The 13079-nt window shown below is 37.9% G+C and overlaps 1 protein-coding gene across 1 annotated transcript; it reads right to left on the minus strand.

Annotated features, from left to right (window-relative positions):
• Positions 1-1417: 1417 nt before the first annotated feature.
• On the minus strand, positions 1418-10878 carry LOC113749273 (probable serine/threonine-protein kinase At1g01540). Its single transcript, XM_027292958.1, has 14 exons — positions 10329-10878; positions 9815-9907; positions 9664-9729; positions 9489-9554; positions 7713-8021; positions 7549-7634; positions 6640-6652; positions 4165-4931; positions 3710-3814; positions 3305-3427; positions 3052-3222; positions 2834-2963; positions 2526-2735; positions 1418-1961 (listed from the first exon to the last, which is right to left on the minus strand). Exons 1-14 carry the CDS (start codon positions 10656-10658, stop codon positions 1794-1796), a joined length of 2637 nt encoding a protein of 878 aa, XP_027148759.1. The 5' UTR covers positions 10659-10878; the 3' UTR covers positions 1418-1793.
• Positions 10879-13079: the final 2201 nt, after the last annotated feature.

Raw genomic sequence — 13079 nt, forward strand, 5'->3', positions numbered from 1 at the left:
TTCTCTCATGCAAACAAAGGATTTGGAATTTCAAATAAATTCCGTATCAATTCTATGCATTTCCCAAACGAAAGAATTGGAATGACTTGGAATTCCAATTCATAGAATTCCAATTCTATAGAATTTCAATTCTATTCAATTCTAATTCTATAAAACCAAACGCACCCTAAAGGTAGTTGCGATCTGGAAGCAGCATTAAAGCAAGTATGAGAAGATTTCCAGGGTCAAGAATAGTACGGACTGACCAGTTGGCCCGATAAGAAGAAGCAAGCCCATTAAGAGCAGGTCCAATCTGTAAAGCGACGTTTCAAGGGCCCGACGGACTGCCGACTGCCCATGTGCGTTCCGATTACGTGTTAGCCCTCTTCATGTTGAGGGACCAAATTTTCTGGACGACGAAAAAGTTGTTGTACGGTTGGACACTTGTACTGCTACTCTTCCCATGAAATGTATATATTAACATTATAGTTTTTCTTTCTTTTTTTTTTTTTTCTAAAGAGAGAACAATGATACATAATTGTTGAAATTTAATTTTACTCCAAGAAGATATTTAAAAGGATTGCTATGAAAGGTCCAAATTTACTTTAGATTGTGAGATCTTTTCCAACAGATTTTACATGCAAGCAATTTTTTTTTGTTTTTGAAATTAATTTTCCTCCAAAACTTTAATGTGGCACTATTGTTGATGGAGATGAAAACTTTATGGGGATTGTTCATGACATACATAGCAAAAACTCTGTGGTAACCAATTTCTCAGGAAAAAAAATCAGCAGAGTTTGTCCCTAAAAAGAGAACACTGAACAGGCAACAACCTCTGGGAATCACACTGAACAGGCAACAACCTCTGGGAATCTTTCTTCTGGGAAACTCATTTATTTAAGCAGTCAAAAAATCATTGGAGATATAGCAGTGATGCATGTGAATGGTAGGACCGACATCATTCATTCCTCCCAAGCAAATTCTCAACATAAGTTTGGGAGCAGTCAATTGCCCTTTTGACTAATGAACAATTAAGGAACTGGTGTCCCTAACATCGTAAATCAAAGATGCGTTTGAACAAATTCCATTCACAACTGACATTTATGGGCCGAACAAGCCTCTTTTTTTTTAGTATCCATCCTCCTATGTCTAAAACATAGGTAATCTCTTGTCGGTGACATTTAGGCTTTTCTTTTGGACCAAATCCAACCATCATCCAGTCTCAGCAGCTAATGACAATGAAAGGGACTTGACACCACCTGTCAGCACATGATTCAGGGTTTGTTTGCAGGAATTTGATTCTTCATGCTGTAAAGAATTTCAGCACCGTCCAGTCCACAGAGTTTTATTTTCATTACTAGGGTGAGCCGACAAAAGGTTCGATGACAACAAAATGTTAGTAAAACTGAATTCAAACTGATGATCAAGCCACCGACAATAAAGAAAAAATGCCACTGCACAACAACATTCAGATAGATGTACACTTGCAACTCAAGTTCTTGCTATAATTTCACGTCAGCTGCTTCTTCAAGAAACAGAAAATCATACGGCATAACAAAATGACCAAGCCATTCCCTCTTTCAATATAAAAAAGTCATTTATGAGTGGGAAGAGACAAAATTGAACGCCCAACTGAATCATCAAAATGTGTAGCATGATATGGCTCTCATGCTTAACCTACAAGGCTTATCATTGTATGTAACCAAGACTGCACAGGTGAAGGAATGGTGTACAAATATATATACAAAGGACAATCTAGAGATGAAAGTTTAATGGAAACTACAACCTGATTAACTAAATCAACCTCGCAACGGCTACTGCTCTTCATCCGTTTCTTGCTTCCTCAATAGCATCCTGTTCGTTTGGACGCTACTTTCATATCCGCTACTGTCCCCTGATTCAATCATGCGTTTTTCCATCATCCTCTCTTTCAGGCTGTCACGATTTGTACGTGCATGTTCTTTTCCAGCCCTACTACGTTCCTGAAATAGCTCAAAGAAAAGTTAAAAAATCAGATAACTGATTGGTAACAGGACATGGATCGTAGAACAAAGAGGGAACATCGCAATTTCAAACAGGAAAATTTACATGAACTAGTTACCCGGCCAAAATATAAAATGGTGCAGTGTAAATTTAACTAGTATAACTACCACCAACTACTGTGATAAATTTCAAAATGGTTTGGTCGCCAGAACAATATCTGATGGCCACATATCCAATGCTAGTAAGATATTCCAACATACGTATTATTCACGTGTCCATGTAATAATGAAGTGTAAAGTTTACAATCCACCCGCTCATAGCATGGCATGACATATAAGCACATAAAAGGCTAAATGTGTAATCTCTGTCATATAGATTGTAGTAGTCAAATATGTTGCAATTGAAACCACAATCCTACTGCAAAGGAAGAGACAAATGCATACAGAAGTAATATCAGAACAGGTTGCACAGGTAATTTTGCATGCTATGCTTCCCCCCGCATCATGATCCATTTTTACCTTGGACATTTAAATAAAATTTTAGGTAGATAAATGTAAACTTACATCTCGAAAGGGGAAATCATCAGCCTCTAACATGTGTATCACATGCCCCATCTTGGGCCTCTTCTGAGAATTTGGGTCAACGCAACGTAAAGCTACCAAAAGAGCACGTTTCAACGCTCTTGAGGAAGGCTGCTCGGGTAACTTAGGATCCAAAACTCCCTCTGCATTACGGTTGGAAACCATAGTTTTCAGCCAATCAACCAGGTTCACCTGCAAGATTGAAGTGTAAACCAAAAACAAGATCCAATGATCTTTTACATCTGCCTTGCAATATCATTGACCTTTGATGATAATAATTAGGTACTAACCTCCCCTTGAGGACGGCTGTAATCCACTGGGTTCCGCCCTGTAATGATCTCCATGAGAAGAATACCAAAACTATAAACATCACTTCTTTCGTTCAACATGCCAGTACTAGCATATTCTGGAGCAACATAACTACAACAGAACAAGAAGTTTGTCAATTTGTTCACTTGGTCAAGAATTGGCATTGATAAAACAACTCAAAGTTGGAGATTCTACTGACCCAAATGTTCCCATAACACGAGTCGTTATGTAACTCCTCTCAGACCCCAAAAGCTTCGCTAAGCCAAAATCTGATACCTTTGGGTTCCATTGCTTATCAAGCAGAATGTTGCTGGACTTGATATCGCGGTGTACAACTTTGGGTTCAAGTCCTTCATGCAGATAGGTCAGCCTGTAAGCTTCATCTGCTTAGATGGGTAACTTAACATAATTTGAAGACGTTTAAATGGCAGAAAGAATAGTAGCAGACGTACCCTTTTGCTGTTCCAAGTATGATGTTCATTCGAATTTCCCATGTAAGAGGACTGTAAGGTCCTACATCTCCATGAAGCCACTGTTCCAAGTTCCCATTGTCCACGTATTCATATACCAGCATTCTGAATTGTAATTCAATTACATCAAAACCATACACCCAAACAAAAAAAGCGTAAATTTAGAAATAACAAAATCACGGTCCTCAAATTGTTAGATATGAAGAATTTATAAACCTTCATGGAAATTGACAAAGCACATCACTTTGAAAAAAGCAGGTTCAATCTCAAGGTCTCCAAGTACAGAGGACGAAATTTAATTACCGGAAACCCTTCCCCCATCCTTTAACATATAGAATAGAATGTAACGGAATAGTTTAAGAGGAGAAACACTGGGGTTAAAATTACCTATGAGCTCCTTCAACGCAATAACCAAGCAACCTAACCAAATTCTTATGCCGAACTCGCCCAATTGCCTCAACTTCAACCTTGAATTCCCTCTCCGCTTGTCCTCTGAAAACAAATATAATATGCCCATTTAAGCACACACAAGGCAGAAAAGGAAAACCAGCTATTTCCCAAACCAAATTAATATCTCTTACCGACCTCCAAATTTGCTCCTGACTGTGAAATTCATATTTGATCAAACAAATATCAAGAACCCAACGGAAAAAATTAGGTTCACTTCACACATCACATAATTGCCCGCAAGAACAAGGCACAAATGAAGCTCCAGTAATCAAATAAAGCAAGACATGCAGATATCTTACATTGCATGGTTCACATGCAATCATTTATAACATGCAATGCCAGTATTCATCTTATCCTATAACACAAAAAGATCGAAACTTCAACCAACTTACCTGTTGTTAAGCAAATTCTTGACAGCCACTTTAGTATTATCTTCCAAAACACCTTTATAAACAATCCCATACCCTCCTTCCCCAATCACATTCTCATCAGCAAATCCATTAGTTGACTCTTCAAGCTCCCTCAGAGTATACCAATGGCCCCAACCCAAATGGGATACCTCGGGCACAGCTATACCCACTTGATCACCCGACCGGGCCTCCCCACTCCCTTGACCCGACCCGCCACTCCCTGGTCCGACCCTCTCCGGATATGCAATTCTGTGTCCTTTTCCAATTTCCACATGAATTCTCCGATGCCCATTTGCGTTCTCATCCTCCACCACATGATCGGGCTCGGGCAACGGGTCAGGACCTGGAGCAGGAAGGAGGAGCAGCTTGGTGTCCTGTTCGGGCCGGGGCCTATTCGGGTCGATCCGGATTTCTTGAATTTCTTTGGACACGTTTGGAATGGTGGGATTCTTCTGGGATGCAAGCCTAGACTTCTTGCTGTGTCTCCTGGAAGTAAACCAGATGGAGATAATGAACAAAAAGAGCACAATTGCAGCTCCTACGCATACTCCCAGCACGACCCATAACCGTAACCCGAATATTGAGGTCCGTTTTGATAGCTCATCGTTCAAAAATGCTGCCCTGTTAGTAGTATTAATTTTGTTATCAGACATCTCTGCCTCTATTTCTCTCAAAACCCAGCTCAGAACATCAGAATTATTGAAAGTTAAGATGGTGAAAGATGACTGAGGAGCATAATTGTATGGGTTTTTTTATGAATGGAAGAGGGATGATGATGAAGAGGTGGGGACTGTGGGAGAGTGGAGGGGAGTAGAGTAGAGACAGAAGAAGAGAGAAAGCAGGAAAGGGGGGGCAGCTGTAATGATGGGACCGCTGGGAATGGTGGAAACTTGAAAGCCCACTTGTTTTGTTTAATCTTGTGTAAAATGCTTTCAATTTTTTGTACTTGTGCCAAATCCATTAATGCGGTGTTAAATGTAGTGCAGACACTGTAGTCCAAGGTTGAGCTGCTATAACTTGGTAGTAGTATAAGATTTTGGTGTTTGTGATGATCGTTTCGTTTGGACTTTCGATTGCTGCGTAATGTGTAGTGATGGATTCCCACAATTATCTGAAGAATCCGGCCGGTTGGTGGTAGTATGTACTAACATTTACTCCGTTATCTTTTCCCTTTTTTCTTTTGTTGCTTGAGGAGGTTTTTTTTTTTTTCATTTTACGAATAAAAAAAAAAGTGGTAAGAGTACTTTTTACATTAACCTATAGGTTAGTTGTTAAGAATCAATTATACTCAAATGTTTTTTCGTTCCTCTATTTTTTTTTTAAAACAAGAGATTACAGTCTGTTTAAGTGCAATTGAAGTAGCTACTGCTATGCGTATGAAGTATGTATCGCCTATTCTAAAAAACTACAAAAAAAAAAAAAAAAAAAAGTCACAAAGGCTTGATGCAAACCTTTGATTCATGTCTTTAAAAGGCTTTTTTTGGGGAAAAGGTCTTTAGACGTTTCATTTTCATATTTTTCCCTTTTCTGATACGGTGCCTCTCATTTACTGCTAATTAATTAATGATGTGGAATTCAATAGTATGGAAAAGGAAAGGGTGATCAAACTCAAAAGGATTTTGGTGGGGACCGGGCATTAGTTTAATTGGCTTTTAAAACTCTCGTGGTTTTTAGTAGTATTATTGCCAAGGGAGATGCCTCTCCAGTCAATGTCGTGGACCTTCTGATGGCTTTGTCGAAAACTTTTTCCTGCCTCTGTCTTAATTCATATTTAGAGATAGAAGATAGAATGGGATGCTGAAGATATGCTCTGTAGCATGAGATTTTTAATTTTTTTTTCTTTTACTCAACGGATTTTGTCTCTTATTCAATTGGAGGATTGGGTGGGTCAGTCAGTGCGTTGGATGGCAATTATGACCCAACCCATATGAACAGAGGAAACTCAGAGTGCAACAGAAACAGCAAAAGGGAAGAGAAGATGAAGAAGGTTTGTGAGGATATCGACATTGACCCTAAAAATATATACACAGTTTTTATGGTCAGTGAGTGATGAAATCAGGTTGGCTTAGTTAAGCTTTATAGATGTTCACATTTGAGAATTCTCCAGATTGTTTGTTGCCTTGATCACATGATGAAAGCTAAGCCTAAAATTCCGCCTGGCATTCATTGAGTGGGAGAATTCCAGATTGTTGGCCACCGACCTAACGCAATTCTAAAATTATCCTTTTATTTATGTACCACTTACTACTAGTAGTGGATCTAAAGGACTCGTAATTGCATTTATGTGGATGGATAACGCGGTTTTCAAAAGAAAGTAAATGAAAGATTACAGTACAGGCTGCTCCTCCTGCTGTTGCCAATCTCGCTCGTCCTTAATTGACTGGGGAAGATATCAAGAAACTTGGGAGCTTCGAGCCCCCCCCCTTTTTTTTCCCTTTTCTTTTTCCGTGCAAGTACCTGCTTCTCCTTGCTGGCACCAGAACCAAAAGCAGTATATAGTAAGTATACTACGTGACAAGAATAGGTTTATCTTTTGGATGATCTTTTTATCCAACTTACAATTAAGGCGGAAGAAACAATCCGATATGTCAATTGAGCATGAGACTACGTACGATATGTATCCAGCATTAGTTAAGAACCACCAGATCGACTTAGATTGTCCGGTCCAGCTTATCTCTTTCAACCACAGAGCCAAGAGTCATTCTTGTTCTTGGTATATGGTGCCTTTCTCGGCCTTAATGGCTGAGATTTTGGGATATACTTTTGCATCATTTTTTCTACCAAAGTGTACACAATTCGGAAAAAATGAACGGTAATTTTTAGAATCTTTGTTATAGTAAGCCTACTCTGTTTTTTCCTGTGTAGACCCAGCCTCTTTGGCTGCCTTATCTAGATTACCCAACTAATCATATTCTGACGTAACCCGAAGAGAAGATCAAGCGGCGCTATTTTCAAGTCATAATCATTGCTTAACAAATATGTAACCATCTTAATTTTTTCCTCAACATCATTAAGGGAGTTGGGTTCTTCCACTGAACAACAAAAGCAAGTATTTTGTCATTAACAGCGCACTTCCCAAGTGCAAGATGAAAATAAAAACTAGCAAGTATTAAAATGGCTCGAAGAATTCACTTACAAGGATTTTCCCTAACAATACAAGTGAATGTAACATTGGAGGGGTTGAATACTCGTATCAGGGAAAAGAACAGTCACTATGTTAATGTGCGTTTTGAGCAGAATTAGATATTTAACAGTTAAAGTATACTCAGAATGTTCATTTCTAATTTCTGAGATGTTCTTCAAATAATTAAAATTTCCTGTAATTGCCACCAAGCTGATTACTTGCACACCATTTATTCTCGTGGCTACGAAGACACACCTGACGACGAATTGTTCCCAGAGCGGCTAATATCTAATGGAAACTGCATCAAAGTATCCTCCCGGCAGAGATCCTAAACATTTGGGGGAAGCTGATATCAATTATATATTGCATCACACTACAGTGTATCAAAATATTCAGATAAACATACCTTTGCAGATGCCAAATAATTGGGAACACCAGGGTAATTCTGAGCTGATGATTGCAATCCAAATGAGAATGCTGAGCTGCTATTATTTGTCATTGAAGCTATAGCAAGTTGCTGGCTTGAGATTTTAGGATTGGAAACCCCAAATGCTGCTTGCATTGCAACCTCTTGGTTGCTAGATAATGTATGTTTTCCTCCACTTGTATTTGGCATCACATCACCCTCATTAAAATCCATGGGAAGCTGCATTGGTTGTAGGGATCCCGATACATAGTTTGGATGGAAACTGAGTCCATTTCTTATTGTCAACATCTGGAAAGCCAAGACAAGTAAAAACTATAAGTAGCAGCAGTAACGTGTATTGCTACCAAATGACACCCTTCTCTGCGATACAGAAGAAAAGATTGCATAGTTTCCGTAAAACAAAGCAAAAATCCATCTGCGAGTAGTTCATAAGCCATGAACGAAAAGCTGAAGTCTACCAATCTTGCATGCTGCATTGGTGCATTCCCAAGCAAAAGATTCTCTATGTAAATTATAGGCACTTGTAAGAGTACATAGTCCTCATAGTGAATCATTCATTAGAGCAGAGATTTCCATTGATGTTTTTACTGTTGCGTACAAGTGCAATGACAACCGCACAAACTTGTACATGAATGACTGCCCTTTCACAGATGCCAGCTAACAAATTAACAGGAGTCCTGCACATACATATTGGAAGGGACGCTAACCCTTGAAGCTCATACCTGTACAATTTAAACACGCGCAAACCTCTCTAAGAGTAAGAGGTACAGGCAAGACCCATCTAGTACATAATGAACCTCGTTTAGCAGCCAAGAGTATAGCAGCTGTATCCTGTAGCTTGACTTACAACGGCAAAAGGAACTTCCACCAAAACTTAATGGTTCATCAAAGCTCGTCCTAAAATCTTAAAAAACTGACTCATCCTTCAGAGAAACCTATATTAGGTTGTATTTCTCATGAGATAAGAGACAATGAAAAAATGTTCCAGAGCAGCACAATTAGATTTTCAAGGGACTAAGAGACTTGAATGATGGCCTAGAATATTACCTCATCCCCATCTTTTAAGTACCTCTAGCCATACGTTTTTGTTTTTCCCTATGTTCAACTCCATAAGTCCACTTTAAATGTTTCAAACTACTTCCACCTATAATGATCTACTGACAAAACAAGTAGCTATCAAAAGCAAAATTTCATTAGTAACATGCCACTAGACAAACAAGACCATTTAATAAGAACCTATATGATAGTAACAATTGACTATAGCCTAGAAGTTCTTCCCATGAACAATAATATGTCTACTGGCTTACGAAGTTAGATTGGTTTATGTGTTCTTAAACTTGGATATTTTTGCTTGCTAGGAGTAGAGTTTAAAAACAATAGCATATGGTGTGCAGAGATATCTCAATTTCATAGTCCAGATTGACTGAACATACAGGAAGTTCTGAATAAATCATGTTAAGTTTAAGTGGAAATTTTATTTTTGTCAAAGCATACTGACATTCACAGCTCAAGTTTTGGTATTAAAGATGTAATACCATTATTTAATACATGTCAAATACAATCAATACATCTTCCATTCCCCTTATTAAGTGTGCAAAAGGCATTTGCATATCGTCATGCTTAAATGTCAGAACTCACATCATGCTTTAACATGATGACAATCATCTGCCAGTACAACAAGAAAGTGGTATCATGTAACCATGAATTTATAGTGGTGATATTTAATTAAAGAGCAGCACCAAGACAAGTAAAAACCTGAACTTGTAGTTGAAGCTGTTTAAGGTATTCAATCGCTTCGTCCAGCATTGATGCCTTGTCTGTCTATCAAACAAATGAGCCAGAAACATCATGCTGAGCTAAGTCAAGAGCTATGGCAATGTTATCTAAAGCTTAAGAAAAAGGAATCAATACAGTGCGAGGTAATAGATACTTTATTCGAATTTGGAATTAAGTTCTGCAGGGCTTTCAATTTCTCATTTATTCTGCTCCTCCTCCTCTGAGAATGAAATCAAATCAGTCGAAATGGCGAAAAGATTGCACATTTTTGCAACAAAATTTTGAACTTTAATTTAAAGCAGAACCTTTTCAGACAAATTATGGACTTCTGCTGATCTACTCCTTTTCGTGCAACGCGGTTGAGCCTCGTTAATTGCTGCATCTGAAGCCTCCAATCCCTACAAAGATAAACAGACGTCAGCTACCACAATATTGGAAGTTCATTGAAGTACCCCCTCACCAGCAGGGGGGGTGGAATTGAAAAAAAAAAAAAGGAACACAGATTAAGAGACTAATTTCCATAAGATTTCAGCATCCACAGATACTGATCAGCTGGTAAAGGAGCAAAAAAAAAATTTTTTTTTTTAAAAGGGTGAAATTATCAATTTCAATAGCAGAAATTCAAATATCGAAACTGATAATTCAGGAATTCAACACTAATTTAATCTAAACAAATGAAAGAGAAAACAAAAAAAGCAAACTTTCATGAAAAAAATGTCAAATTTGTACGATTCTGCTAAAAAAAAGCTCAAATCACACTGATAAGGACATGCAAATTTAACGTCGAAATCAAGAAAAAGCAAATGTTTCAATCATAACCTTGTTTGCACCGGAAAATTCTCCCCTATCCATCGAAGAAGTGACAGCACCACAATCTCCAGCAGCAGCTAAAGAAAAAGTCTTCTCAAGTCTCCCTTTCACCTCTCCGGCGAAGAAGCCGCCGGGATCGGAGAAATCGAAGCTAGCAGCGGAGGAGGAATTAATCATGGAAGCGGAGCCCCGATAAAGAGAGCTACTTCCGGCAGTCGCCGGTGAATTCTGGAAAAGATTATGAAGAAACACATTCATATCTTCCGGTTCGGGCGGTCCGCCGGGTTCGGAGTCGGGCTCAAACGAAGAGCGATCATCAGTTCCGTACGGATCCGACATAAATTGAAAATTTTTTTTCTTCCTTAAACGGAGGAAATTGAATTAATTCGACAAAACTGAACTTCTTGTTTTGTGATACTTGTGTGAGTGAGTGTGTTTTTTAAGTCTGTGTGTGTGTGTGTGTGTGTTGTTAGGACTGTCAAGTGTGTGTGTGCTGGGGAGAAGTAGTAGTGTAATGTTGAAGGGTAAAGGCCGGGGAAGATTAGGGAGGGAGATTTTGATTAGAGTGGTAATCAAGTTTGGTTGTTCTCCCGCCTTAATTGTAGTATTCTGGTTTTCGGACCAAAAGTACCTCGACTTTTCTCTTGTTTGCAGAGTTCCCCTCAAACTTGTTATAGTCATGACAAGAATTTTACTGCTACTTTTTTTTTTTTTTTTTTTTTTTGGTGGGGGGTGGTTTCTTTTAGGTTTGATTTATTTTGTTTTCGTTAACAGAAATATATTTTGAGGCTATAAAATCATATGTAAAAAATCCAGATGTTGAAATTACATTTATTCAAACTTGTTTTATTATATACAGTGAATAACCATAAGTAGCCTACCCAAATAAAAAAAAAAAAAAGAATAAGCACACAAGTAAACATTAAAATTAAATGGATTTAAATTAGCCATATAAGAGCTTTTTGTGTTTTCCACTTTTTATTATGTTTATTCGCTGCGTTTGGATTAGCCATTTTTTAAAAAACAAGTTTTTTAAATACAATGCTATAGTAATACACAATAATTCAAAAAACATCACATCCATACAATATATCAAATATTTCAAAAAAAATTTATAGTAAAAATTTTTCATATACGCTGCTACAGTAAAATTTTTCAAAAACACTTGCAAAAACAACTAATCCAAACGGAAATTTTTCACTCTATTGAGAATTGGGATTAACATTATATGAGTTTTTAGTGAACATGGCTTATGAAATTATATTTAAATACTTTAGAGAGAAAGTAGGCAGGAGTTAACAAAATGAAACAAGTCCGTTCTTTTTACTCATCAAAAGTAATAAATCTCACAACAAGCATTTAAATTTAACTTATTGGTGCCTGTAATCTTTGGTAAGTGAAATAGGAATACAAGACGATTGACCGTACTTGAACTAAAGATGAAAGGATTCCTCAATCAATCAGGAGACAAGAATCTTGGATGACATTTAATTCTTTCTTAGATTCCAACATCCAGCTTTTAAGTTTTTCTTTTTCATCCCTAATGAATAAATAATGATTGCTAGTGTGGTTGCACAGGCTGTTGAGGTTTCAGAATCTACTGCTATCAAATACTACTAGTAGTAGAGGATTGAATCATCAGCTATCCAACAAGTTGTTGATAAAAAAGAGACGACTGGGAATAAATAAATAAATAATACTTTTCATGCAATATCTAATACTCCAACCACTTACCAAAGTTTTCATTCAAGCTTTTAACTTACAAAAAAAAAAAAAAAGAGGAGCAGATTGGAGGATGTCTTGATTATTATTGGCCGAAAGTGCCCAAGTCAGAGAGCATGCACCTCTTTCATTTTCTTTTGTTGAGAAGCTGATGAGATTGGGTTATCCAGCAGGATTGCCACCTTAGCCAGAAACTGAAATCATAGTGTATTTATTACTGACATTTTGGTATTCCCGAGGTCAAGTCTCTCTCTCTCTCCTACATCTCTGCCTCTCTCTCTCTCTCATTTCTTTTTAGTAGTAGTATTTGATCGGTTGCGTTGCGTGTGGAAAATCTGAACCCCACAGCCAAGAAAAACCTCTACACTCAAAGCAAATTAGTATACTATAGTAAGTAATAATAATAGACCATCCCATTATATTCCCATATGCTTGTTCTGTTAACCCTCCAATCTTTGAATTTTCTAAACACTAGCGCCATGTCTTTTATTGGCATGACGACTGGAGTTGCGAAAAAGCAGTTTCCATTTGTTTAATGGAAGCATGCAATTTCTGACATTCTCCTCAATTTCTTGGAAACAAGCCACCAACCCCCTACTCCCACCTCACCTCCTGCTCAAAGTGAAATTCCCAATTCATGTGCTCATGAAAGCATCACAAAGACAATCGAGCCATCTTATCTTCTCTTATCTAAAACGGCATCTTCGTTTAAATGGTTTATCAAATTGCACGCTCCACAAGCAAAATGTACTACTCCACTAGCTTCCAAGACAAATGGAAATCTCCACCCTGCCCTGTCTTGCTGATGATCTTCTCTGCTTTTGCCCAGCTAATGAAGCGGTTGGTTATTTAGGAACCCACGAAAAATTATCTTCATTGCACAAGCGTCCTCCAATTTGAAGGAGCTGTTCAACCAATTTCACTCCCTAATGATATGATCTGATACGAAACTTGTCTGTTAGTTGTCATGAATAAGAGAAAAATTGTGATGCACTGATCATTTTAATTGGCCCTTTGTTCCACCAACTCCAGCCTTAG

Source organism: Coffea eugenioides, chromosome 10 (assembly GCF_003713205.1).
Source record: "Coffea eugenioides isolate CCC68of chromosome 10, Ceug_1.0, whole genome shotgun sequence".
Classification (NCBI taxonomy): Eukaryota; Viridiplantae; Streptophyta; class Magnoliopsida; order Gentianales; family Rubiaceae; genus Coffea; species Coffea eugenioides.